Source organism: Penicillium pulvis (genome assembly GCF_028828015.1).
Source record: "Penicillium pulvis strain IBT 33274 chromosome Unknown contig_3_segment0_segment0, whole genome shotgun sequence".
Lineage (NCBI taxonomy): Eukaryota > Fungi > Ascomycota > Eurotiomycetes > Eurotiales > Aspergillaceae > Penicillium > Penicillium pulvis.
In genome coordinates, this window is record NW_026643077.1 from 305403 (window position 1) to 330393 (window position 24991).

At 48.4% G+C, this 24991-nt stretch overlaps 10 protein-coding genes across 10 annotated transcripts; 3 read left to right on the forward strand and 7 right to left on the reverse strand.

The window, feature by feature from the left end:
- Nucleotides 1-268: 268 nt before the first annotated feature.
- Nucleotides 269-943, reverse strand: N7503_006267 (AP-2 complex subunit sigma; the record flags this gene model as incomplete). Its single annotated transcript, XM_057065814.1, has 5 exons — nt 269-370; nt 437-667; nt 733-762; nt 817-856; nt 909-943. The coding sequence occupies 5 exons, from the start codon at nt 941-943 to the stop codon at nt 269-271; spliced, it is 438 nt and encodes a 145-aa protein (XP_056921283.1).
- A 444-nt stretch (nt 944-1387) lies between these two features.
- N7503_006268 (uncharacterized protein) lies at nt 1388-2092 on the reverse strand (the record flags this gene model as incomplete). The annotated part of the gene is made up of 2 exons (XM_057065815.1): nt 1388-1429; nt 1505-2092. 2 exons carry the CDS (start codon nt 2090-2092, stop codon nt 1388-1390), a joined length of 630 nt encoding a protein of 209 aa, XP_056921284.1.
- Nucleotides 2093-2776: 684 nt separating this feature from the next.
- N7503_006269 (IST1 family protein) lies at nt 2777-4208 on the reverse strand (the record flags this gene model as incomplete). Its single annotated transcript, XM_057065816.1, is given in 3 exon segments — nt 2777-3271; nt 3283-3930; nt 4118-4208. The coding sequence occupies 3 exon segments, from the start codon at nt 4136-4138 to the stop codon at nt 2777-2779; spliced, it is 1164 nt and encodes a 387-aa protein (XP_056921285.1). The 5' UTR covers nt 4139-4208.
- A 1565-nt stretch (nt 4209-5773) lies between these two features.
- N7503_006270 (putative transsulfuration enzyme family protein) lies at nt 5774-7006 on the forward strand (the record flags this gene model as incomplete). Its single annotated transcript, XM_057065817.1, has 2 exons — nt 5774-5926; nt 5981-7006. The coding sequence occupies 2 exons, from the start codon at nt 5774-5776 to the stop codon at nt 7004-7006; spliced, it is 1179 nt and encodes a 392-aa protein (XP_056921286.1).
- A 45-nt stretch (nt 7007-7051) lies between these two features.
- On the reverse strand, nt 7052-8780 carry N7503_006271 (Zn(II)2Cys6 transcription factor; the record flags this gene model as incomplete). The annotated part of the gene is made up of 4 exons (XM_057065818.1): nt 7052-7757; nt 7802-8276; nt 8330-8425; nt 8507-8780. The coding sequence occupies 4 exons, from the start codon at nt 8778-8780 to the stop codon at nt 7052-7054; spliced, it is 1551 nt and encodes a 516-aa protein (XP_056921287.1).
- Nucleotides 8781-9942: 1162 nt separating this feature from the next.
- Nucleotides 9943-11157, forward strand: N7503_006272 (putative proline racemase; the record flags this gene model as incomplete). Its single annotated transcript, XM_057065819.1, has 1 exon — nt 9943-11157. The coding sequence occupies one exon, from the start codon at nt 9943-9945 to the stop codon at nt 11155-11157; it is 1215 nt and encodes a 404-aa protein (XP_056921288.1).
- Nucleotides 11158-12202: 1045 nt separating this feature from the next.
- Nucleotides 12203-12502, forward strand: N7503_006273 (uncharacterized protein; the record flags this gene model as incomplete). The annotated part of the gene is made up of 1 exon (XM_057065820.1): nt 12203-12502. The coding sequence occupies one exon, from the start codon at nt 12203-12205 to the stop codon at nt 12500-12502; it is 300 nt and encodes a 99-aa protein (XP_056921289.1).
- Nucleotides 12503-13073: 571 nt separating this feature from the next.
- N7503_006274 (SUN domain-containing protein) lies at nt 13074-14583 on the reverse strand (the record flags this gene model as incomplete). Its single annotated transcript, XM_057065821.1, has 2 exons — nt 13074-14192; nt 14251-14583. 2 exons carry the CDS (start codon nt 14581-14583, stop codon nt 13074-13076), a joined length of 1452 nt encoding a protein of 483 aa, XP_056921290.1.
- A 2908-nt stretch (nt 14584-17491) lies between these two features.
- Nucleotides 17492-18661, reverse strand: ppm1 (protein C-terminal leucine carboxyl O-methyltransferase ppm1; the record flags this gene model as incomplete). The annotated part of the gene is made up of 2 exons (XM_057065822.1): nt 17492-18351; nt 18412-18661. The coding sequence occupies 2 exons, from the start codon at nt 18659-18661 to the stop codon at nt 17492-17494; spliced, it is 1110 nt and encodes a 369-aa protein (XP_056921291.1).
- Nucleotides 18662-19514: 853 nt separating this feature from the next.
- On the reverse strand, nt 19515-24709 carry N7503_006276 (ubiquitin-protein ligase RKR1; the record flags this gene model as incomplete). Its single annotated transcript, XM_057065823.1, has 7 exons — nt 19515-20036; nt 20092-20391; nt 20441-20814; nt 20869-21282; nt 21332-23902; nt 23962-24355; nt 24410-24709. The coding sequence occupies 7 exons, from the start codon at nt 24707-24709 to the stop codon at nt 19515-19517; spliced, it is 4875 nt and encodes a 1624-aa protein (XP_056921292.1).
- Between the last annotated feature and the right edge of the window lie 282 nt (nt 24710-24991).

Below are 24991 nucleotides of genomic sequence, written 5' to 3' on the forward strand. Positions count from 1 at the left end.
AAAGAACGTCCAGGTGAAAAAAATTGTCACTACGGTGGTATGTAGGAGAGAGAGACAAATTACACGAGCAAGGAGCTAGGCCCATGTTAGTCTATTAACTAGCACTAGAGACACCTCGGATATCAGGCTGGGAATTAGCTTCGATTTTAAGCATAAAATATGTATTCACAAACTCCACCAGAGGAATAAAACTCCAAACTCCGCGTCCCATATGTATGCGCTGATGCATCCCAATACCATATAATCAACCACCGCTCAAGGCCTCGCCTTATTCCAATTTATCCAAGTGCTCAAGTCGTGTGAGCACAACCTGTTTACTCGTCTCTTCAATCTCGCCGGCGAGAAAGACTTCGTCGAGGATAGCGTAGACCTATACCCGCAATTAGTATACCCATCCATGAATTTATCAACCTTCGTTACCACATCCGCCACGCACCTTGTAAAAATTGAACACTAGATCCAATTCACACACATTCCCGAAGAATTGGTCCAACACCTCGACGAAAAAGTGGATAGCCTCTAGGTATGCCAGTTCGTTGTCGTTGGCGTCCACACAGACGCAGAAGAAGAGACCCGCGTATCGTCGGTAGACGACCTTTGTACTGCGACGGAATTCCACAAAGTTTGACTGGTATTTCTGATCTCGAGGTGCGACAAGACGGTGGACCTGTGCGGGTGTTAGTTGGTCATGGATCGAGCGCGGGAGTGGCAGGTGTTATGGTTGCGACGGACCTCGCCCTTGAGTTTCACTTTTTCTTCATCCTGCAATTCTTCATTAGCTTCGGCGGTATCCATCGGAAGGATTGCGATACTCACACTGTACGGAGCATACCACTTCGCCAGGCGCGTTTTGCCCCTATATCAGTTGTCAGTTTGAACCATCACATTTCTTCTCAGGGCATACAGACTGGCGATTCTGAACGAGGATAAACGAAAGCACCATTGTGAGTACCCGATCACCTGGTGAGCATCGAGTTTTGTTGACTTAGAGGGTGCACGACTTGAAGAGGATCTCCGCGATTTCCGTTATCGTGGAGCTCCCCTCCGATATACTGCCATATCCCACCGCTTATATTGCTATCAGAGTACAGATCGGAATTGAAAGACCAAGTTATACAAATGAGAATGTCGTGATTCAAGTAGCTAATTCATACAATCAACAGTTTTAAATCGGTCGCCAGCAATCACAAAGGCATATAGGTCGAGAAGGAAATATTTGCACGATCTGAGGCTATCAACAAGCGTAAGGCGTAAAACTCGTCAAACTCCGCATAGCTCAAGGCACAATGTACCGCATGAACGAAAACAGTATTCAGAAGATCATTAATCGTAGGCAGAATGCCCAGGTGGTCGGTTTTGCTGCAAGCAAAGAATCCAGAGTTGATCCTTATGATGAGCTCATCCGATTCCAGAGTCTTGTCAGTCGAGACTGCAAGGTCGACCGTCAGCAAACTCAACATTCCAAGTAACAGAATTTAGAAAAGAGCTCTCCGAGCACACATACCGTATAACTGACTGGGGTACTCGGCTCAGTCACAGCCTCCGATGGTGCCACCGACTTTTCATCGACATAGCTATCATCGTCATAATACTCTTCCTCACTATCTTCCTCGTCCTCAGACGGCGGATAATATCGATCGGGATCGCCATTGTAAACCATAAACCATCCGATTTTCTCCTCCGGCGCCAATCGATTGCGCAGTTCCTCCAGCGCCTCCGACTCATCCTGCGATAAGCCCGATCCCTGCTCCACGCAGTCCGCAATATTCAACCCGGGGCCCGCACTATCAGGGACTTCGGAACCGCCATCAGGAATGGTCAGGACCTTCGTTGCGACATAGGCATAGTCCTGGCTAACGGTATTGCTTGTTTCGTCGTATGGATCGTATTGTTCGATGAAGCGCAGTTCGGGCAGGCGCGCGACCAGATCGGGTTGCGTCTTTTGGAATGACTCGGAGAGTAGTTCTGTCGTGAGTGGTTGCTGGATATACTCAGCGGCGGCTTCTTCTAGGTTGTGAAGCACGATATAGACCCGGATCCCTGTGAAGCCGGCGCGGGGCCAGCGGAACCCATGGATCATGTAGACGGGCATGGCTGGAGCTGACGGGAAAGGATCGGAGAGATTGTCGGAGTTCGCAGAATAGCGGTGGAGGTGGAATGAGGATGCCTAACCAGAGGCCGATAGAATTGTTCAGGTCAGGATCGAAAGGTTGGGTATTTCATGGCAGGTGTGCGACGGGTGAAAGCTCGTGTTGGTATCTGTGATGCATCGAATCGAGATCGAGGGTGGACCTTTACCCAAGTGGGAATGGTCCCGCCTTTTTTAGTTCAACGGCCCGCGCGAGTCTTGACATCTCGCCCTGACTTGCAGCCGTTGGGTTCACATGTTACATTTGGGCCTAATTTTCTATGGTTGGAATCAAATTGGGAGGGGGAAATATGCAGGCCTGCTGCTAGTCGGTGGGTCCTACAGCTAAAAGTATATGGACTGTTGATAGCCCCGATTTACACAAATTAGGTTTCTTCAGAGCTCTGCAGACAGGTGGGAATGGATCCATTTCGCAAGATCATGTACATCAGCTATGTGCTATAATACAAGTCGACTAGCCGTCAAATCACCATCTACAAGGGACTTGTCTGGGGTCCAAACAAACAGAGTCCGATTGGAAATTGTCCCAGTTCAATACATAAGGTTGTACAAAACACAGATTAGAGATATTGGGTGATTGGGAGCATGCAATGCTGAAATCCAATTGAAACTAATTGTCTCGGTAGCTCAGGGTTTTCTCTTGAGGTCCGCAAACCGTCGTGTGAGCTCGTCCAGCTCGGGAATCCCGCTGTTATTGCTTTTGCTCTGTGCTGATTCCTGCTTGGCGGCTTTTCCACCCTCTTTCTCTGCTCCAGGAACCTTGACTCGTGGGTTTGGATTGTCCGTCCTGGGAGCAGGAGGGGCCACGCTGACAGGGCTGCGGCCCGTCGCCATGCCTCGTGGAGGCGTGGCTTTGTTCAATTCACTGGTCTCGGAGGCTCGTCTAGCTTCAGAAAAGCTGGGGTGCGATTGATCGCCCTGTTGCTTTATTGGAGTCTGTGGCAGGTCGCCATTGTCATCATCATCATCATTATCATCATCTTGGTCATCCACATATTCTGGCGGGGCGTCACCGAGCTCCTCCTCATCTGGCCATGAGATTCCGTATGCTTTCGCAATCTCTCGCAGGTAGCTCTCCACAAGCTCCGGTCCAGGGGGCGCACTCGCAACCCTTTCAAAAGTCTATCGGGCACTTTAGCTGAATCAATTTTGTTGTCTTGTGCCAGTGCCATGAATTCTTTGCCATATCGTTCCCCAAGCATAGTCCGAAGCATGGTCAACTCGCGCAACTCATGGGGAAAGCGATGCCACGCATAGAAAATAACCACAGCCGCCTCGTCCAGTGCAGTGTCCATATAAGCATTGTCTTCGTCGGTCAAGGCATCATCGGAATTATTTGCGCCAGACGTGATCGCAGGGGTAACAGCCTCCTTCTTTTGCGATCCTGAAAACCAGCCAAATCCAAACCGAGATCCGGAGCTTTCGGTATTCGCTCCTCCAGCTGAAGTTCCCGTTTGCGCTTGGTTCTTTTTCCTGTAGAGCTCCTTGGCGCGCAACCTGGCGCGAGTGCCCTGCTCTCCGAACGCGAGCTGGTCCAGCACATTGGCGCGCGCCAGTAGCAACTCGCAGTAGAGTTCTACCATCTCCATCACTTCCACAGCAATGTCGGTCGAGATTACATTTTCGACTCGGATACGCGCTGATGGTTCACGTCCTTCACTGAGAAGCTGGGAGAGTTCGCGACGCTGGACAACGGAAGAGGCGGTGTCTTTCTTCTGGAGAAGACGAAGGCGGGGGATGAGCAGGCGCAGGGTAGATACCAGCCTAGTCTTTGATCCCGTCTTGTTAGCTTTGTTTGACTCCATTTAATTCGTATCCGATCGCAGGGATCTTCGGGCTGCAGCCGTGGAGGTGGGAGATGATAACAGTGCGGGGTAGCTCTAGGCAGCCAGGCTTGACTTGAAGATGGTGCAGTATTGAAAAGGCATGGATAGACATTTCAAGGATTGAAGCACCCGAGAGACTCACCGTTTGTGCTGAAGGAGGCATTTTGACGATGTTGAGGAGTTAATGGAGGGGGATGTCGTGAGGTGCTTGGAGTTGGGGCGAGCCGCTCCACTTCCGCATTTACTCCGACTCATCTCCACATCTCCTCAGTTTACTGCCAAAACCAGGTATCGACAATAACTCTCTTGTCGATAGTTATTTTAAATGCAGTCAGCACCTTGATTCTTAATATCTCTGGTTTGCTTGGTTGACATATCATATGCATTATGTGTAACGTGATTGATAACATCTTCTCCCAAGGTTCCCAAGCCTCGTCCCAATACATCAACATCAGAAGTGGATGGTTCAAAAAAGAGCTAGAAAAGGCAGCTTACGGGAAGATCGGGGTTATAAATCACTTCGATACTCCAGTCAATCCATCAATTACTGGGTTTGTCCCGCATGGCGACGCAACTTCAAGTCCCACATCAGGAAGGCGTGATTCAAGCATTGTGTTGTAGGAAGGCACGGTTATTTCAAATCAAACAGGTGCGACGCAGCCAACTATAAGCGCACCTCTTTATTAGGTCTTAGTCTTCCTCTTCTATTCCTCCCGAGGTCAGTCTTGCTCATCCCTGCAAGCCGTATTGTCATGAGCCCCTACTTCTTTTACGACAGATCTATGTTCGGGATGAGGTTGTCATGTCCTCAGTAATGTACCTGTCTATTCTCACATAGAAAGGCAGACGTTTGATGTGCACCAGTACTCCTGAATAACTATCTGGACTCCTACACTGATGCAGATTTCATACCAGCTGCTTCAATATCACGATCGAGGTCGCTGAACTCAATACCAAAAGTTTCACGTGTACCATCCAAGGTTTGCCGCTCAGAAATCTGACAAATGGGTATGGGTACAAACACATAGTGAACCAAGGCCTCGTCAGACTAAATCGGCGATTTGACTTTTCTGCTAGTCCACGGAGTTCTGGGACCAGGCAAAGTGCCGACGACATTGGGTCGTCTAACAATCATTTTGGCACAGACACCATCTATCTCTCAGCACCGAATGACAACCCATGATCCATCGATTTAGTTTCGGTCTCCAAAATCAAGGTCGAAGGGTACATACATGCAATCGCTTGAATCCTGGACCGGCTAGCTTGTTGTGAAAGATGTGCCTTTGATTGGATCAAAAAGGGCCGCGAGAATCATAATCGAATAGATCCGTTTCATAGATACAAAGCTACTATCAAGATATCTAGAGGATATGCGGTTACTTAGACAGCCTAGCTTGACCAAGGACTGCGAAGAGCTTGACAGGAGAGCTTGCACGAAAGAGTTGGACTAGTCTCTGTAGACATCTGGAAGCTCAGTTGATACTATTGGCATGTTTCTAAATGGATAGATGAATCCAATGTAAGATATGACAGCAAGCTAAGGACGTGGGATCGGTTGGATACGGAGTCAACATGATTGATTCAAAACAAGATGGATATAGATCGATTTAGGAACTTGGTGGGAGTGGGTCTACAGTATACACAGAATCAAGATGATTGGCTCGGAAAAGGTGGATCTAGATCGGTTTAGGAACTTGACGGGAGTGGGTCCGCGATGGCGAACAGCTTAACGACTACATATAAATCCAACGAAAACCCTTCACTCTATTGAAATATTGTCTAAGGAGACTTGCACATAATGGCCCAGCAGAACATCCATCCCGCTACACAAGCGCTTCATGCTGATGATCGCTTGAACTTGGTCACCGACGTTGCCCCGCCCATTCATCTATCTACAACTTTCAGATACCCAGATGATCCCAACGAGCTGACCATCTCCGAAGATCCTGTGGTACGTGGTCCTCATCCCAAATAATCTGATTTATCATACTGATATCATGAACAGGCGGAGTTCGACGGAAAGAACTACGTCTACGCCCGTGAATTCGCACGAAATCAGACTCGCTTCGAGGCGGTCCTTTCTTCACTTACGAAGGGTAATGCTGTCACATATGCAACAGGCTTAGCGTCATTGCACGCTGCATTGACACTACTCAACCCGCGCCGAATTTCAGTCGGTGAGGGTTACCACGGCAGTCATGAGGTTATTTCAGTCGTTTCTCGATTATCCGGTCTCCAGAAGCTTGGTCTTGATTGCCCAGCCGAGGATCTGAATGAGGGAGATGTGATTCTACTCGAAACACCCATTAACCCCCTTGGAACGGCCTTCAGCATCGAGGAATATGCCAAAAAGGCACACTCGCGTGGTGCGTACTTGATTGTTGATAGTACATTCGCCCCGCCAGGTCTCCAGGATCCCTTCCTGTGGGGTGCGGATGTAGTCATGCACTCTGGATCAAAATACTTTGGTGGTCATAGCGACCTTCTCTGTGGTGTGCTGGTCACCAAACGTGCGGATTGGACAAAACAGCTCTTCGAGGACCGACTCGCTTTGGGAAATGTCCTCGGAAACATGGAGAGCTGGCTTGGACTTCGGAGTCTGCGGACTCTCGAGGTTCGGGTTCAGCGCGCAAGCCAGAACTCCGCAAAGCTTATTTCGTGGCTTGATGCTGCTTTGAACGTTCCATCTCCCGCGCCGGGATCGGAAGAGGCGATCGTGCAGGCGGTGTTGCAGAAGATGTATCACGCCAGTCTTCAAAAGGAGCCTTGGCTGGAGAAACAAATGCCCAATGGCTTTGGGCCTGTTTTCGCGATTGTTTTGCATGAGGAAGAACAAGCCAAAAACCTGCCGAGCAAGCTGCACTACTTCCAGCATGCAACAAGTCTCGGTGGTGTGGAATCTTTGATTGAGTGGCGGGCGCTGTCTGATCCTCGAGTGGATCGGAAGCTGCTGCGAATCAGTGTAGGTCTGGAAAGCTGGGAAGATCTGAAAGATGATTTATTCCAGGCGTTCAAGTCATTGTGTAAATAGACTATGGCTAATTGAAACGTTATCATTGGGTATAGAGCCTAGAAATCAAATCCAAAGCCAGTCTCGCTCTACGTCGCCGATATTAAAGATCCACTGGGATCGAACCGTTGAAGAATCTTGCTGCCAATATTCTTGTAGGGTTTTGGCTGCATTGACAGCGTTCAAACACCTGGTGAGAGACCAGAACTTCTCAATGCAGGCCAAAAGAAAGTCCCTTTGAGCTTGCCACTGGCATTCCAACCCAGCCACAAAGACCGGCCAGAGAATGCACTTGAACAAGGCCGGATCATCCTTCAAAGAATTGACAACACCCAACAACTCTGAGACCAGCTCGTCTTGTGAAGTCTCTTCCCCGGTTAAGGCATCAAGAACCCTTCCACCGTATAAGAGAGAACCGATCCTATATGCCTGTGACAACATACAGAGATTTGCGATATCTTGGGGCGAGGACTCCCGAGACCGTTGTAGACTCGAGGCCCAAGTATAACAATCGAAGGTTTGAATGAGCTTCAGTAATGAAGCTGTATCCCTCTGGTTCGAGGTGATCGTGGCAGGATCGAGTGGCGTAGACCCTGACATGCTATCTCGTTGCGCAGAAAAATATTGGATGGCTGTCAATAGGTAATCCGGGCACCCGAGAAAAGACTTTTCAATGGTTTCTTCCTCTTGTTCTTGTGGATCTTGCAGGCTGAGCGAGCTGAACTGTGACAATAACTTAGGGCGTGTAAAAGTGTTCCCGAGTGTTTCAATTCTATCGATGATTAGCTTTGTCAAATACTAGCCCAAATTACTTACAGATGGATTTGCTTGGCAATAAATCCCCGGATTTCTTGTACAGTCTCTCCCGGTCCTTGGTTGACACCAGCTTGGCTTTCAGATGGTAGATATGAAGCAATTAGTTTTTTGACCCCCTCGAGATGAATATTCCAACCATCGCTGCCGGACTCTATCAAATCGAGGAAAATCAAAAGGAAGATGCTGGCCATTGTGGTGTCTTGCATGTAATTTTGGTTATCGCTCAAGGAATGCGATAAGGCCTCTATGGCCTGATGCTTGAAAAATAATGCATCCCGATTCGCATTGACGAGTCTCGGTTCTGTTGGTGTTTCGGCTTGATCAAAGGATTGACCTGTGTTGAAATGATGCCGTGCTGCAAGTGCGAGAAGAGCCTTCAGAAGGACCGGGTCTTTCAGACCGAGCGCAATCAGGCTTCTTAATGGGTTCTTGTCACTATCATATACAATGAATAGTTTGCAAATGCGCTCATTATCTGTGATAGACGTTAACACCTCGTGGAGCTTATCAGGAAGCAAGGACCCTCACAGTAATCGATGTAGTATCGGGATATTGGATCTAAATGTAGAACCGATGGGTCCTGGAGATTGAATGAAATATCTGGTATGGATTTGAAAGAGATATCTGTGCCAAGATCAGCAATGAATATTGCTCATAACGAAAACGATTCCAATTCCATCAGCGTCTCGTCAGGATCATACTTACTATTGAAATCCAAACTCCCAGGGCTCGGTACACATTTAGGCATTGACCGCCTTGAATTGATCAAAGCAGATTTCTTATTTTTATCAGATTCTTTGCTCGGAAATGACCGGCCCTGCATCTTCCCGCGAATAGCAACACCCTTGACCCACCGGATCGGTCTTTTGTCAAAACACTCCAAGCCAGCTTTTTGGCATTTTGCACAAGGCACACCAGACCGGTCGCATTGAATGCGCCGAGTGCGACAAGTGTAGCATGGTTCAATTTTCTGGTCCATAGTGGGTTGGGAGTGGCAAGTCTCTTCTTATCAACGCTCAGTGCAAGTCTTAGTTGCTGACTAAGCTGGACCCGCGCTCCCCGCGTTTGTCGTTCATATAGATGCACATGGTGGCCTGCGTTACTGAAAATGTGAAATTCTGCTGGAAAGAATTGTATGTTTACACTTGAAAGAGCAACAGCATATTCTGTGAGAGTTAAGAGAAAGGAAAGAGGGAGAGGACATGGACTAAAGGAAGTAAGCAGGCCTCGTGTGGGGAAGGTAGATAGTAAGTTTTATTAAGGGAACTGGAATGATATGGTAAAATAAAAGACGGAAGAAAGAGACTAAGAATGGCTGGTGAAAAAGAAAGTAGAAAGGGGTACGAGAATAGCGTCATGAGAAGGGGGTCATATGGTAAACGTATAGGGGGAAAGATGTATGTGAATAGCATCATGTAAAAGAAAGAGCACCTCAATAAAACGTTACCAGACCGAGCATATAAGGACATATTAGGGGTCAGATATTAAAATTGAACCATCCTGGCCTAGCACGAGCACCCGGGCACCCGGGCACCGCATAAAGTCTTCAATTGGGTTTGATTGCCAACGAAGGGCCACCTTTGATGAGAGTGCATCATTTCGGTCTGTAGCGTGTCTAATCTAAGCTTCTTCGTCCAATTCAAAGGGCCTGGAACTGATCTCGTCAAGCGGCGACGGAGTACAGGGGGTTTCTTGCAGCCAAGTCAACATGTGAATCAAGTTCTATGGGATAAAGTTTTTCTCTTTCTTTCTTTGTCATACTGATTTTTGTCGGACTCATCTCATTGATTTCGTCAAACTAGGTTTTTCTTCTAAATTCGTTGATGCCAAGTGGTGAAGTTGAAGCAATTCACATCCACTGATCTACTTAATATATACATGTAGAGTTTGGACATAAGCTTGAACAGGCCATTGAAATAATACTTTTATTTCCTCTTTCTTTTGACAATGAGTATAGATATATATTAAGTTCCTCGAACATCTTTATTAGCTCGATAACAGACATCTACACCGTCGGCAAATTCGGAGATAGCAACGAGTCAAGTCTTGGGACTGGTTCTTACCCCACGCCCTTCGAATTACATCTCGCCCCACATTATCTATCGACCAGGAACCACCTTTTTCTCTTTCTCAACATCACAATGGATTTGGCTCAGATCTTCGAAAACAGTCCAGGCGAGGTGATTAAGTGCATCGACACACACACCACTGGCGAACCAACACGAATCATCTATTCGGGCTTCCCCCGGCTTCAAGGAACACTTCTGGAACAGCGCGACCAAGCCAAAACACACTATGACAACATTCGCAAACGCATCATGCTTGAGCCTCGCGGCCACTATGATATGTACGGCGCGATCATCATTCCCGATACAGAGCTCGTCCAAAGTGGGGAGGCACACATCGGCACACTCTTCACACACAATGGCGGATTCTCCACCATGTGCGGACATGCCACGATCGCACTGGGTCGTTTCTTAGTGGATACCCATGACTTAACTGTGTTCCCGAAGCGGAATACGCTGAAGGTCAACACCGCGACCAACGAGGTTGCGGTTAACATCCATGCGCCGTGTGGCTTAGTCCGTGTTACCGTACCCACTACGGCCGATGGACAGAAATCGGATCCATCGCGCCCGGTCAGTTTCCTTTCTACGCCAGCGTATGCTGCTGCGATTGATCTTACGATTCCCATTCCTAAGGATGTTGCGTGGCCGGAGCTGGGCAGCCGGGAATCTATCAAGCTTGATATCTCATACGGCGGTACTTTCTACGCGCTGGTTGATGCCCGGGAACTGGGTTTCACGGAGGGGCTGAGTAAGATTGATCTTGCATCTGTTGCGAGTGCTGTGAAGAAGCTTAAGGCTCATCTCATAACTCACCCCGACGTCGTTACTGCGCTGCGTCATCCCGAGGACGAGAGATTATCTTTCCTTTACTCCATCATGCTCGTGGATCGTGACATCGGTTCTAGACCGGATGGTGTCGATGGAGCGGAGACTGGGCTTTGTTTCTTCGCCGAGAACCAGATTGATCGATCGCCCACGGGTTCTTGTGTGACCGCTCGTATGGCACTGGCAAATGCGAAAAATGCGAGAACACGTGGACAGAAGTGGGCCTACAACTCTCTGGTATCGAATCGCTTTGATACAGGTGCTTTCATTGCGTCTATCGTGGATGACGACATCTTGCTGGAGGGTGATCACGGCGTCTCCAGACAGTGTGTCGTAGTTCAGGTCGAGGGCAAGGCCTATTATACCGGGGCAATGACATTCATCATTGAAGAGGGGGATGTGACCACTGAGAGCGGGTTCACGATGGACGATTGCGCCCAGAATGGCCCATTAACAAATTGATATATTCACATCCATATACTGCAATTTTCAATGTCACAGGGACTCATGATCGAAATTGAAGCGGTGATACAGGCCGATTTATAGAACCGCACGGTTCAGGAGACGCTAAATCTAAATAGAGCACGGGGCTACATGCGGTCCGGGCGACCCAAGGTGCATTAATTTCCAATTGGGGGCACAATGTATTGTCGAATACTTAATGTATAAAGGTAACTGCCTACTCCGAGGTAGGCGCATTTACTTCCCTATGACTGAATCTGTTGAAATTCTCCCTTGGTGGGACTACATTGAAACGACCTCAAGCTTAGGTCATCGTTGTCTCTAGTCTAATTTATGCGCCTTACCTGATACCGTTAGTGTGGTGTTCAATTACGAGTCCCTCAAAAGCCAGCGATCCTACTCCGTTTACAAGCCGACATCGGGGAGGTTTACCCCGCCAATCAAAAGAGCAGGATACATGGTAATCAGGGGGGAACAATCAGCATACAACACAGAATGAGCTATAATAGGGTATACGAATTGGACTCCACCAAGTAGACAGGCAACGCAGGCGTTTGGAGAGTAAATGCGACTGTGGGCCGTGATTGGGTCGTTAGAGATGTGATCCACAGGGGTTCGACGACGCTGGTTGGCCGGCTCGGTTTCTGACGTCATGGGCACTGCATCCAAGCGGCGCGATACCCTTTTGGGATAGTTTAGATGTCTAGTTCTACAGTATTTTGGATGGAAGAAAAAAATGTTTCAGCTCTTGCGCTATCTTTGGAACTGGGATGGTAGAATGTAGGAAATTGGCCGGAGGGAATGGCTATATCTAGGGCGTACGCTCGCCCTGGTTGTGTGAAAGATATCTTCATTCATTATTCCCACACTCGTTCTATCGTTCTATATCGACTACTCTAAGTCTTCTCGAACATCTACAGTATGTTTAGTTCAATTCCCAGCTCAATCGGTATTGGTATTTTGACTAATCTCTTTTCTTCGCTTAGGTCATTCTCTACCTCTCACTCTTCCATCCCACTCTTTTACGTCTCTCATACACGACATAATGGCTCCCGTCATGCATACACAAGCCCTCCACACCCTCTCAACCTTCGCCAAGCGAGACACTTCCAATCACTACTCTCTCTATGTCCTCGCTATCATGGCTGGCTGTATTGTATTCTGTCTTATCGGATTTTCTCTCTACGGCATGTACAGCGGGTTGAAGCTTGAGCAACCCGCATATGAAATTGGCTACGATCAGAGGAAATACATGCGAGAAGTTCACCAGCGGAACGTGAACGGCATGGCTGTTGCGGCAAAACGCCCTGACTTGATTGTTCCCGTCGAGGAATTGAACCTTTGATTTGAAAGTATAAATGCATGGATACTGGAGTATATGGGGGACATTGGGCATTTGGCGTTTACGGGTGGACTTTTGTTGAAATTTGAAATGGATGCATATCATGTTGAGTTGGAAGTCTAGAAATATCAATATCTCCGAGATTAAGGATATTATTGGGAACATGAACCCGAAGAATTAGAGGACCTTATCTACGTCCTCTTCCGGGATCTCAATCACAGTACAGTACATGCAAAGATAAAAAGTAATGTAGATGTAAATTGAAACCGATTTTCCTATGTCCAACCAAAAACCGTACACACCAAGAGGAAGGGATATTCAAGAAGCATAAAAACAAGTGAGCCAAGGTATATAAATCGTAAAAAGCTGAAAGAAATGGCAACGTCGGAGGTCGGCATAAAAGCATCCAAGGATGGGAAGAATGTAGAAGGGGGGTATGTAGAAAAGAAATATAAGTTAAAAATGGTGCAAAAAGGATGCAAAGAATCGAAGAGGTGCGTGTCTGGCGTGGAAGATCCGCGGATGAGGTGATTGCAGTTTTCGTAGAAAGGATATCTGACTATCCAAGACAGATTTAGAAGTTGATGGCCAGAGCGGCAACGGCACCAAAGACCAGGCTGATCATGGAGACGGCAGCGCTGGAGGCACCATTGGAACCGGCTGAGGTGGAGGCAGCAGCGGCGGCGCCTGTAGTGCTAGATCCGGCGGAGGAGATCTCCGCGGCACCGGTGGGATTGAACACTTGCGGGCGGTAGGTGTAGCTCATGCTGGGGCTAGACTTAGGCAGTCTAGTGCTAGAGCTATGGTGAGTGGGGCGGGTGAGAGTAGATGTGGGGATGGAAGTGTGAATAGAAGTGGAAGTCGAGGTCGAGGTCGAGGTCGAGGTCGAGGTGGTCGAGGTAGACGAGGGAGTAGAAGTCGAAATCGAAGTGCTACTCGAGGTAGGAGTCTCGGTGGTACTGGTAGTAGTCGGGGTAGGAGTGGGAGTGGAAGTGGAGCTAGAGATGCTGGAGCTAGTGCTTGAAGGAGCAACAGTGCTAGTGGGAACGGACACAGTCTCGCTGGAGCTGGAACCACTGCCTTCAATATCAAAGACAACAATTCTGGCCTTGGAGCCATTGGAAGCAGTGACAACACAGCCAGTAGCACCACCAGCACCAGTGAAGACATCGGGAGCGCTCATCTCGTTCACACCCATGGTGGAGGGGTCGATACGGCAAGGCAATCCGTTGCAGTCGTCGCCATCGCACTCAATCTCAATACCGAACTCAGGCTTGACGTCACGGAACGGAGTGGTGGGCTCCAAGTAGATGGGGTTCCAGCCGATCTTCACGTAAGTGTTGCCCTCACCATCGGTGTTGGCACCAGCGGTGTATGGAGACCAGTTACCAACGGGGTTGGCGTTGGTACCCCAAACGCAGCCCTCCTCAACGGAGACACCGGGGGCATTGATGTAGTACTGGGCAGCGGTGGAGCACCAGTAAGACATGCCAGGAACAGCCAGAGTTTCCAGCTCCTCAACCAGAGTCGGGATCAGCATGGCCTCGTTTCCAGGAAGCACAGTCTGGCAGAAGGACACGGCCTGGCCGGCCTTGTTGTGGGCAGAGACAACACCAGTTCCATCCTCACAGTAGGGCTTGCTGGGGAAGGGCTTTTGGATGTCACCGTTTTCGTCACAGTACAAACCACCGTTCTATCAGCTGTCAGCGCGATCCCCCTTGCATATGACACATTCACTAGCGCAAACTTACCATGGACATGGGGTAGGAGTAGGAGGTAGCCTCGGGGTCCCACTGCATGGACACTTGACCAGCCGGGCAGGCGTAGGGGCAGTAGTTGCCAGGCTTACAGGGCTGATTGGGGCTCATGGCCCATCCAGCGTTCTCCTCACTGGGAGTGACGGCGACCAGACCGGCATCGGTAGGGAACTGACACTGTCCACTCTTCTTCTGGAGAGTGGTGCTCTCCGGGACGGTGCGGGCTTCGTGGTGGCGGGCATGGAAATGACCGTGGTGAGCGGCCTCCACGCTCGCAATGAGAGCGACGAGCGCAGCGGCTCGGGCGGGAGAAATGTCGAACTTCATATTTGCCGGAAAAGAAAGGTAAAGAGCGAATGTATAGAATGGAATCAAAAACGAATGACTGGGCAACGAAGGCCGGAATTGGTGGGACACAAATCTCGCAGAGTAGGTCTACAGAACAGAAAAGAAGGGGAAAGCGAGACACAAAAGGGCACGACGCCCGGTTCGTACTGAACCAGATCAGGGTAAGATGGGATCCACACAGGGACCCTGAATGGCCCCTGAGCTAAACCTTGGACGATCTAACCCCAATCAGGCGGCATCAGCGACCGGTTCTTTGGGGTCCAAGGCTAACACTGCCCCTGATGCAACCTGCACTAGTCATTTTAGCGTGCGCTAGCGTCAGGGGCAGCATGATATTGAGCCAATGATGTTGGCGCTTCCCCGATGGTTCCTGCTTGGCAAGTGGAGAAAGACCAATAAGCCGCAATCAATGCGTTTGGTGTGGAGTAAAGAGCCCGTTCGTTTTGCAAAAAGCTCGTGAATGGCTTGTGAAGGCGCTTAGGAAAAACAAAGTCTGACTAAATTGCCCTTGAGATCAAATCAGTCAGCAACTTTATCCTTTATCACCATATTGACATCTACATCTGCAAAAACGAAACCAAAACATCATGAATCTTGCTGCCGAAAACTCCGCACATGCATTCGGCAATAGCACCGTCGGGACAAGGTCAATCACAATTAAACCTGCCATTACTACCCTTGGTCTTGTGATCTAGGCCCGCTGATCATGATAGACGATCTCTATAGACGGAAGTGCTCGGGCCAATGAGTCCCCATTTTCGGCCGAAGCGGTGTGGTTCTCATGGCCCTACAGACAGTAGAAGCACGTATTATTCGCGGAAAGGTACATCATCCGGAGCATAGTCTACTCAATCAATGCCAGCCAAGACGTTGACTATGGAGACAGCCGTCTTGTCCAAAGCTTGGTCTTATATTTCAAATCTACTGATGAGACCACCCTTGGAACAATAATGCAAATCATAAGCTATTCAACTTGCCCCTGAAAGCACAGCTCACGAGTCAGTGATTCTTCAGGAGATTCCACTCAGCGAGAAGGTGGAGTTCAAGATCTAGCATCTTTCCCTTTTTGGAGAAGATAGACGGCTCGGTGGGACTTGCTGCCACCTGAGCAGCCTTATCGGCCAAAAGCAGTGAGAAATCGCATGAAAGTGACATTGCCTTGCTCGGAATAAGTGTGCATGTGTTTCAGCGTTTCAATGGAAATATATCTAATATTTGAGCCCTAAAGAGCAAATCAGCAAGGTGCTTCATTGCGTAAAAGTATAGCAACCGACGTGTCAGAACTGTACACGTTCAAAGTCCGATGTGTCGTTTTAGATCCGATTGCATGATCTTCTAATACTCACAGCGATAGTGAGGCTTTCGAGTCCAGAGTTTGAAAGCTTGTATTCACCCAAGCTGTAGCTTAGGAAAGGCTGAGCGTGCGAAACATATAGTATAGTTTTAGCATTCTATTTCTCTTTTGTCGTCATACTTCAAGTATCCAGCGGCTAACTTTGATGAGAGAGAGGCCATTTTAGTCTTTAGCTGCCCTTGCTTCTGTAGCTTGTAAAGTCCTATCATTGCAATGGTTGCGAGGTATAGAAGTCAAAAAGCCGTTCCAGTATGATGATCATCGGTGGAGAAGTCTCTTTGACGTGCTGCAAGGGTTATCTGTATACTTGCGCGGTATGCAGCTGACCCACTACTATTACTCCCATGTGGGGATCATCGAGCTAACGATAGTTGATAGGTCTCATGATCACACGAAACCACACCGCTATACGCAGTTCCTTCAACTGCTTCATAATCGAGTTCACGACTTGATCGATACGAAACATAACAAAAGATGAAGTAACAATTTGCTCTACAATATAGCTGCACCGCCATGGGGAAATGACGAGATATGGCATAGGCTGTTAGTATCTAACTTCGTGAATATGCTTTTAGTCAGTGACCGATGCAAGATAAATCACTATTGTTTCCAGTTAGGATTGCATTGTACAATATACCCCGCTTTCCCTTACATACTATCGATGAATGCTGCGGAGGTCTCTACTGAACAAGTGGTGCATTATGATGCTGTTTCAGGTTCATGGGCCTTTTAGCTGTTGAAACGAGTTTAAGGCAGGTTAGTTTCGAACATGGAATGTTGTGAAATAGGTGATTCCCAGGCTTGTCCTCGCCAAAGCCGTAACAGCTGTGAATATCTTCATTTTCAACTCCGCAAAGCACCCACACATTGACACTGTTTCCCCCTCTTCAGGCCACCAAATTGGCGTCGAGGGCTCACCATCAGCACCGGGTCTCTACTCACTTCCCCAACGAGGAATGGCAAGCTCTTCCGTGTGCAGACCTCCCGGAAATGCAACAGCGGACAACCGACCCCGGTGAGCGGCTCAGGTTGCGACCTACCTTGGGAATCCCCAAAGCACAAGTATTGCGCATTAGCGCTAGACAGCCAGGCCATCATCGTTACCATCTTTCCCTTGGACTGCTTGATAACCCATGAAGCTATTCCCAGATTCCCCATTCCCACTCAACCGAGAAGAGCATCATGATGCTGTACCTTCTATATGACTTTGCCACCATTGACCTCATTCCCATATTGTATCCCCAATCCGACCTTAAAGTACCATCACATCCCAAAACATTTACTCGGTGTAGACTCCACATCATCATTTCCCTTCGATGTACCATGGCCTACAACCCCTCCCCCATTCCTTTTCTTCTGTTGAATTTCGATCAACTCGTCAAAACATCCACCAGTCCGTGGACGTCACAGTGAGATCAACAGGAAAAACTCTTACTGTTGAGACCCCTGAACTGGAGACGAATCACGAGGAAATAATTGAAATGTACAGTAACCATGATTTGTATATTTGTTATCATTAAATTCCTGTATAAATCACACATCACCAGGCTGAGCCTGCAGCATGGTCCATCCCTGGAAAGCCGCAGCATCATCTCTCCATCCCCACGCAATACAATAATGTCTCGCAAGAAGCTGCCACTCCTCCATTTCATCCAGCATTTCAAGACGAGAGACCCTTTCTTTCTCTTGCTCACCCACCCACCGCTCCCAAAGAAATTCGATATCAGCAACAGCTTGACCGCTAACGAATCCCTGCTCGTGTAGCCGAGTCCGCTGGGCCTTCAGCGTGGCATATTTGTGCAAAGTTTGAAGCTGGATTCCCCGTGTCGCCAAGTTCGATACCATTGTCCGACCAAAAGCATCATCTGGACGAATGGGCTCATATAAAATCAACCCGAGGGGAGTGGTTGGTGGGAACAGTCGCTCTGTGAAGAATGAGACTACCTCTACGGCCTCGGTGGGCAAGAGGTATATAAGACAGCATTCAGAGATCAACAGCGTCGGTAGTGTTGTGTCGACACCAGGAAGGATCTCTGGTGAAGTGCTGCTTGAGAGGGAGCGTAGATCGAGAGGGTGGATATGGTAGGAGGATGAGTGGAGGAAATCGCCCGCCTCTGACACAGTCACATCCTGACTTGAAGAGTCAATTCCCAATGCTTTCTGTAGCCGGGGTGTAGATCGGATTGCGTGGATCTTCGCCGTGGTGTTAACAGCGAAATCGAGTTCGTGATAGACAAGATCGGACGGCTGGCGGGAGGCAAGGAGACGAAAAACTCGCGTGTCTGACCCCGCCCCAAGGGAAATAATCTGTTTCTTGTGTGCGGCATCAGGAGAATATGGACCTAGGAATTGGGCGACTAGTTGATCGATGGCAGTGGTGCGAACGTAGGTTCCTAGTGAATAGTCGCGTCAGTCCCTGGTGATGCCGATATAGCTTGGGAAAGCCCACTCACCTCGATTGATGATCGGTAATCTCCTTGTAGCATTGCCTGGAGCTGTCAAGGCTGTCGCATATGGATCGTCGAGGTATCCCAGCTCGACGGCGCTGAGACGAGAGACACTGGCGTCATTGTCAGTGCCCTGCACGACGCGGTCTTTGCCAGTTGTGCGCGTGTCTTTATCGTCGACTCCACGAAGACCTCCACGACCTCGGCCTCGGCCTCGTCGGAGTGTGTTTAAGTTGGGGATTCGCGGTGCTGCCATGTGGGCGTACCGAAGGGACGTGGAGGAAGCTCGAGAAGCTTGGACGGTGGGGTTCGCGTGGGGCCCACGCGAATAGCGTTGCCCGAACCGGTGGAGATAAAATCTTGGAACATTGAATGTAGGAATTAAGAAGCATCAAACCATTCAGAAAAAGAAAAAGAAAAACAAAGATCACAGTCAGGTCTTGAACCCGCAATCTTGCAGTTTTCAAGGTACCTGAGCAAGTTTCGAAATAACATCATTCGCAGCCGCATTATATCCCAACTCCTCCACACCTAGTACTCTACAACCACATCACAGCTTCATAAAATTAGCAAAGCTTTATAAAAGGTATTGTATTAAAGAAGACTATAAAAAGAAGACCACTTCTGGCCTTTTGCCCCAGCCCTATGGGCCAGATTCCCACCCACCCCCCAGTAACATGAGCCGTTCGACTAGGACCGGAAATCATCACTAGCCAACGCATATGTCCAAAGCGAACCAGGTCATGTACCGCTAGCAGGGACTCAAACCACTCGGCTAGCAGGGCTCATGTTTACATCATTTCTTCCTTCCATCAGGGTATAAGGGAACACACGCTAACTTTTCGGACTGCTCCTCTCTACTCTACATACTCTCGACTTTTGGCTCGTTTATTTTTATGAAGCTTCCAAGGTTTATTGTTATTTTGAACATTTCGAATTTGAACATTTGATATTCGGATGTAGTATACTTTCTGAAGGTCAAAAATAACAATCCTTAGAAGTGTCTATTTTCTAGTTCACTATGAGTATACGATGCTAAATATATAAACCAGTTATCTAGCATGGTATATCATCATTCTTCATCCCACGTCTATAATCTATGTTTCGCACTAAACATACACAAAGTTGTTCCGGCACAACGGGCAAGTACTCTGGTTACTGCTCTTGAACCATCGGAACAGACAAACAGAGTGGAAAGTGTTTTTGCAGGTGGCGCACCGCTTGTTAGGCGTTTGCATGTCAGTGGAGATCACCGAGTAACAAATGGCACACTCGCTGTGTCCCTTCAGAGCCCCTTGGACGTTGCGCCGGAATGCCAACAATCCATCGACAAGGTTGCCATTGGCGAACATGATCACACCCTGGATCGTAAGCAGCCAGCTCTTCCACTTCTTCTCGTCCACCAGTACACGGCTGCGGCCGACCACAGTAGCAGGATGAAGGGGGTATGCAGGGGGGAGGGAAATCGAAATGGACACAGGAGGGGATTCCTCATCCACTAAAATGCTGGCAATGATCTCCGCCGTGCGTGGAGACATTTTGACAGAGAGGGCCCGTTCCTCGTTTGGATCCTGAGTGGCCACCCAGTCCGTGACAGCTTTTAGAGCATCATCGATCACCAATGGTGAGATCTTGTAAATCATTAGCTTCCCTTGTGCGCTAGCAATGTATCTCTGTCCGACTCACGTATTTCTCTGACCACGATTCCACCGGTCCCTTGATCCGTTTTTGAGTATCAATCCACCAATTCTTGGTCATATTCGCCAAATGTTTCAAGCACAGATAGTACAGATGCACTAAAAGCCACTGGATTTCTTTTTCGGCGCTGTCCGAGTTATCGGGCTCGAAGGACCGGACTTCGACCTTGGATGCATCAACGATCTTGTTCTGTGATTTTTGGAGGAATTTGAACATGAACTCCAGCAGGGGAATCAGGATATTGTTTTCCTTGATATTTTCTGCGTAGTATTCTTGCACGGGAATTGACTGTTCGTAATGTTAGATAGATATTGAGAAGCTCCGTAGGGGTACATACCGCGTTGGTAAAGTGATCGAAGACCACCTTCCAGCTTAGAAGGTATGATCTTATGCTGGTCCACATCTTGTCATCACCGTATGACTTGGAAACCATATCCATAGTTGGTGTCTCAAGCAGAAGGGAGATCAACTCGTCAGGCAGGCTGACTGCAGTTTTTGATAGGGCTACGTCAAAGGACACCTGTTCTTGAGCTTGGGGAATATAACGATGAAGAATTGTGTATGCAGTTCGTTGAATGGCGCGACTGTGAGCAGTCAGAAGATGGAAGACTTCACTAACGTCTTCGAGCTTATCAACGGCAACCCCATTGATCAAGCGGCGCAACAGTTCAACTGCGACGTCTCGGGGTTGGTGGAATGTGGTTGATGCGTCTACTACATGTAAGCGGCCGAATTTATCATATACACGGGCATGGTATAACGTACCGAACTGTCCGATAGTCGAGACCAATTCATTGGAGAGGCCAGTCTTCCGCTCTAACCAGGCATCTTGAAGGTCATCATTGCTCTCACCCTCGGCCATGGCCTTCAAACGCGCAAAGAGTCGGAAAGAGGACACTAGCAAGGGGATACCGTCTTCCCCTCCGTTGCTGTTTTTGAAAACGAGGCTCAAATTCTCCATGATGTCCTCCCAGTGTGAACCGTAGATATCAGTAAGACCAGGGAGGATGAATGCCAAAGTCTGCAAGATCTCAGCTCTCAACCCAATTGATGTCATCTCCGATTGAAGACATTCAATGAGATTCTTGGTAAGGAAAACCAATCGCTGAGTGGGAATAGTTGAGACAACATCCTCTTCTCCCGACAGCAAAATATTAAGGAATGCCAGCTTTCGCAACCCTACATTAAATTAGCGACAGGCAGACAACCGTCCATGCAGGAAACTTACCCTGTAGGGATAAATCATCGGGCTTGAGACCCGTAGAGTCGGCGACGAGTTCATTGCAAATTCGGTTTCCAATTGGGTTTAATAGAATGGAGCTTCGCAAAGCAGCAAACCACGATGCCGAGCGTATTTCATTGGCAGTACGTGCTTCTCTGCAAATCTTGGCAACATCATCCGACGATTTGTATGTTTCAAAACCATCCACCGAAGTCATCAATTTGACGAAGGCCTGTCCCACGCGATAGTCCATGGGAGAATTTCCATTGAGCCCCACCAGCTTGTTTTCCCAGAAAGAGATCAGAACCGAGGAAATGGTAGTATCTGGCGAAGACTTCAGGGATGCCTTTGCATGAGCCCAATCCCTGACTACCTTTCGTCCCTGGAACACGAGCTCCAAATATTCTTCACGTTGATCCGCCAGCTCGAGACCTGAAATGCCATTGCAGTTTTCAATGCTCAGATCATCGTCGATTAGTTGGATGGCCAATGGAAGGAAGTAAAAGAGTGTCTCTAGATCCGTGTTTTCCAGCTTCGTAGCAATATCGAAGGCCGATAATGCCTTGATGGTGAAAATTGTCATACGGAATGCAGCAGTGCAGCGATCTGAATCTCGGGAAATTCCAAGCCGCAGCGTCTTTAATGACTCTGAAATATCACGCTGGACTAGGTTGACAGCACCCAGCAGCGGACTAGTAACGGCTGTTGATGACCGAGGTGGGAGCTGAAGGAAAGGAGTCATCGCATCCTCCCAAGCACTGTGAGAAGGTAAAATATCTTTCGCAGTGTAAGCGTCGTCTGTATCGATTGCGTGCATCAGCTCCTCTGCAATAGCAAAGAGAGATTCAATAGACAAAGACTCCTCGCTTGCATGGCTAAGCCCTTGACGTAGAATCTCTATTTTCGAAGCAGTGCTCAAATCGCCAACAATGGTCTCTTTGAAAGTGTTGATCAAAGATTCTGTCAGATTATGAACTTCCTCTGAGGGTGACTCTGTGAGATATAACAGTTTTCCTGTTAGCTTCGAGCCATGAGGTCCATTCTGGAAGTCTTTGATAGCAGAAGGCGCGGTCTTCCCGAGATGAGAAAGACCATGCAACACGTCCAAAGCTTTATCCTCCTCAGATAATGCATCGATAATCGACAAGAATATCTGGTCCATTAGGCCACTACGAGAGGTCTGGTTTTGAAGCACAGAACTGATGATAGGCCAGTGAGAAGAGCTTCCTCTGCAAGCCTGATCCAGAGCTCGCATGACAAGCGAGGAGAGCTTAATTTTATCACCCACTTCATTAAAGTCAAGGCTGGAGAGAAGAGTCTGCAAGATATGTGCATTGGAATGCTCGGGGTCCAACTCCATGGTTCGTTCAACCACTTTTTCGAAGCTGGAAGCAAATCCATCCCACTCACGGCATGCCAAAATGATTGAAATGAGCTTGTCACCAGAGGGTGAGAACAAAAGCTCGGGTGCATCTGTCTGAACAAAGTTGATGAGGTCTTGGGATCCCTTCGCAACGTCAGACATACTTCGTACACACTCTTCTACAACCCCAGCTGCTCCGTAAGGTTTGCCATTGCGGGAACGAAGAACTTCCAGGCAGTTTTCAAGAAGGAACAAGTTCGACTTCTCGAAGATCCTTCGAGCGCTTTGTTCGCTTTCCGAATCCGAAGCTCTTGAAAGAACTGCGGGCTCCAGTGCAAAGAAACGTCGTGCTTCAGCGCACACAGCATCTTGAGAGGCGCGGAAGTCATTCGACTTTTCCGGAGATGACAGCTTCACTGCTTCCAATAATTCATTCGATAGCTTCATCCACAGCGGCTCGAGTTGGTGGCTTTGACCGTGGCCAATGAGCACAAGGAGGTAATCGGTACAAATTTCTTGAGCGGTCGGTGAAGGAAGTGACCACTGAGACATTTCGGAACTCGGGTGCACATACTGTACAACCAAGGGTGAGAGTCTCGTTTCAACGAACTCGGGCCGCTGATCCTGGCATATGAGAAGCCCAAGCCAAGCTCCAACACGAATATAGGACTTCCACCCGGTAGTGAGATTTTGGCGGGGCTCTTCTCTTGAAATCAATCCGCCTTGGAAGGCTTCCGTTAAAGCTGATGCGCTGGAAATATTGATTGTATCGTCTGTAGATGTTTTATCGGTTCCCGCAAGTACCTCTCGTGGAATGATGCGGAGTAATTTATCCAGGTTTGTCCAGAAAACTGCGAGGCCACCCTGTGAGCCTTGTTGAATGTACTGGCGCAGCTTTTTTGATGCAGAGGTCTTTCCGGTATAGTCATCTGTCCATACCTGCGGTCGTGATGAGGTCAAGAGAAAGAGAGATTCAGAAAGCTCGGAAGCAGAGCCGATTTGGGGGATTGACAATGATTTCCCTACAATTGCTGAACTGAGGAGTTTCCAGTCAATCCAGGCAGGCTCTCGAGAGATGGCAGATCGTAGAACAATGTATATAGACCGGCGGACAAATGGATCCTCATGACTGCAAAACCCCCATAGAGACTTGCTGCCTAGAAGGTTCTCAATCTCGCCCAGGTTTCTTTGCAGGTCATCATCTGGCGAGTTTCCTATAATCGGCTAGGTCAGAATCGTTCCATAACAAATGTTTCATAGAAGCCCGATGTACCTAAAATGCGGTTGAAAAGCATCAATGCGGCTCCCACAACGCGAGCATACTTTGCCTCGGCGTCATCCCGCTTGACTGTTCGCTCATCACTCAAGGTCAAGGGTGTCTGGTGGAGAAGGACATCGTCGATATACTCCAACGTGGAACTTTGGTAGATCTTCCAGACATTGTTCCTCTTCTCCTCCGTTGAAAATACGCTGGTGAAAGACTCCAATGCGGAGCGTTGAACTGGCCGGTCATTGTCATAGATACCAGCAAGCCATGCGCCTATAACCCTTGATAGATGAGGTGCAATTCTCTTGCCAACCAATGCAGATATTGAGCCTTGCAAAGTATGAGCCAGCTGCCTGACCCGCCTCGAGAGATCAATTGAAGCTCGGGGATATATTTTGACCTGAAGAGATGTGTTAGTCATAGTATTTGCAATGAGGCCAATTGTATAAAATACCCATGCTTGTAGGAACCCATCATCCAATGTTCCTCTTTTACCTTCTATAGCTGAGATGTATTCTTTCAGCTCCTCCAAGGCCTTTGTTCGTGTGATATCATCTTTCTTCTGTAAATTCTTAAAGGCAATCACCAGTTGCTGCTCTGAGATGAGAGAAAGATCCGGTGGCTCAGAAATGTAAGTAAGTGAAGACGGTTCACGCCCATCATTACCAAAAGTACCTGAGAACCCCCCAAACGAACCAAAGGCCCCAGCAGCCGCACGACTGCTGGAAGCCTGCGATTTGAACTTTTTACTCATGTGGGGTATGAGGTCAGCGGGAATAGTGGGGGAGTGATTCGGTGGTGAATGAAATGGGCCGGCACGTCTCCGGAGAGATAATATGAGGCCTGGTCCAAGTCTGGTTTATCTGGAACAGCTTTCCTTCAGAAACTTTTCGTTCTTTAGTCACAATGGACGTTTGGTAGGAAAGCGCAACGATTAATTTGATAATCAAATCCACCGCGGCCACCCGATAGGGAAGTCACGTGGGCTTGTGTCATTGCTGTCCCAAAGGGGAAAAGATCCAGGCTGACTTGAGCT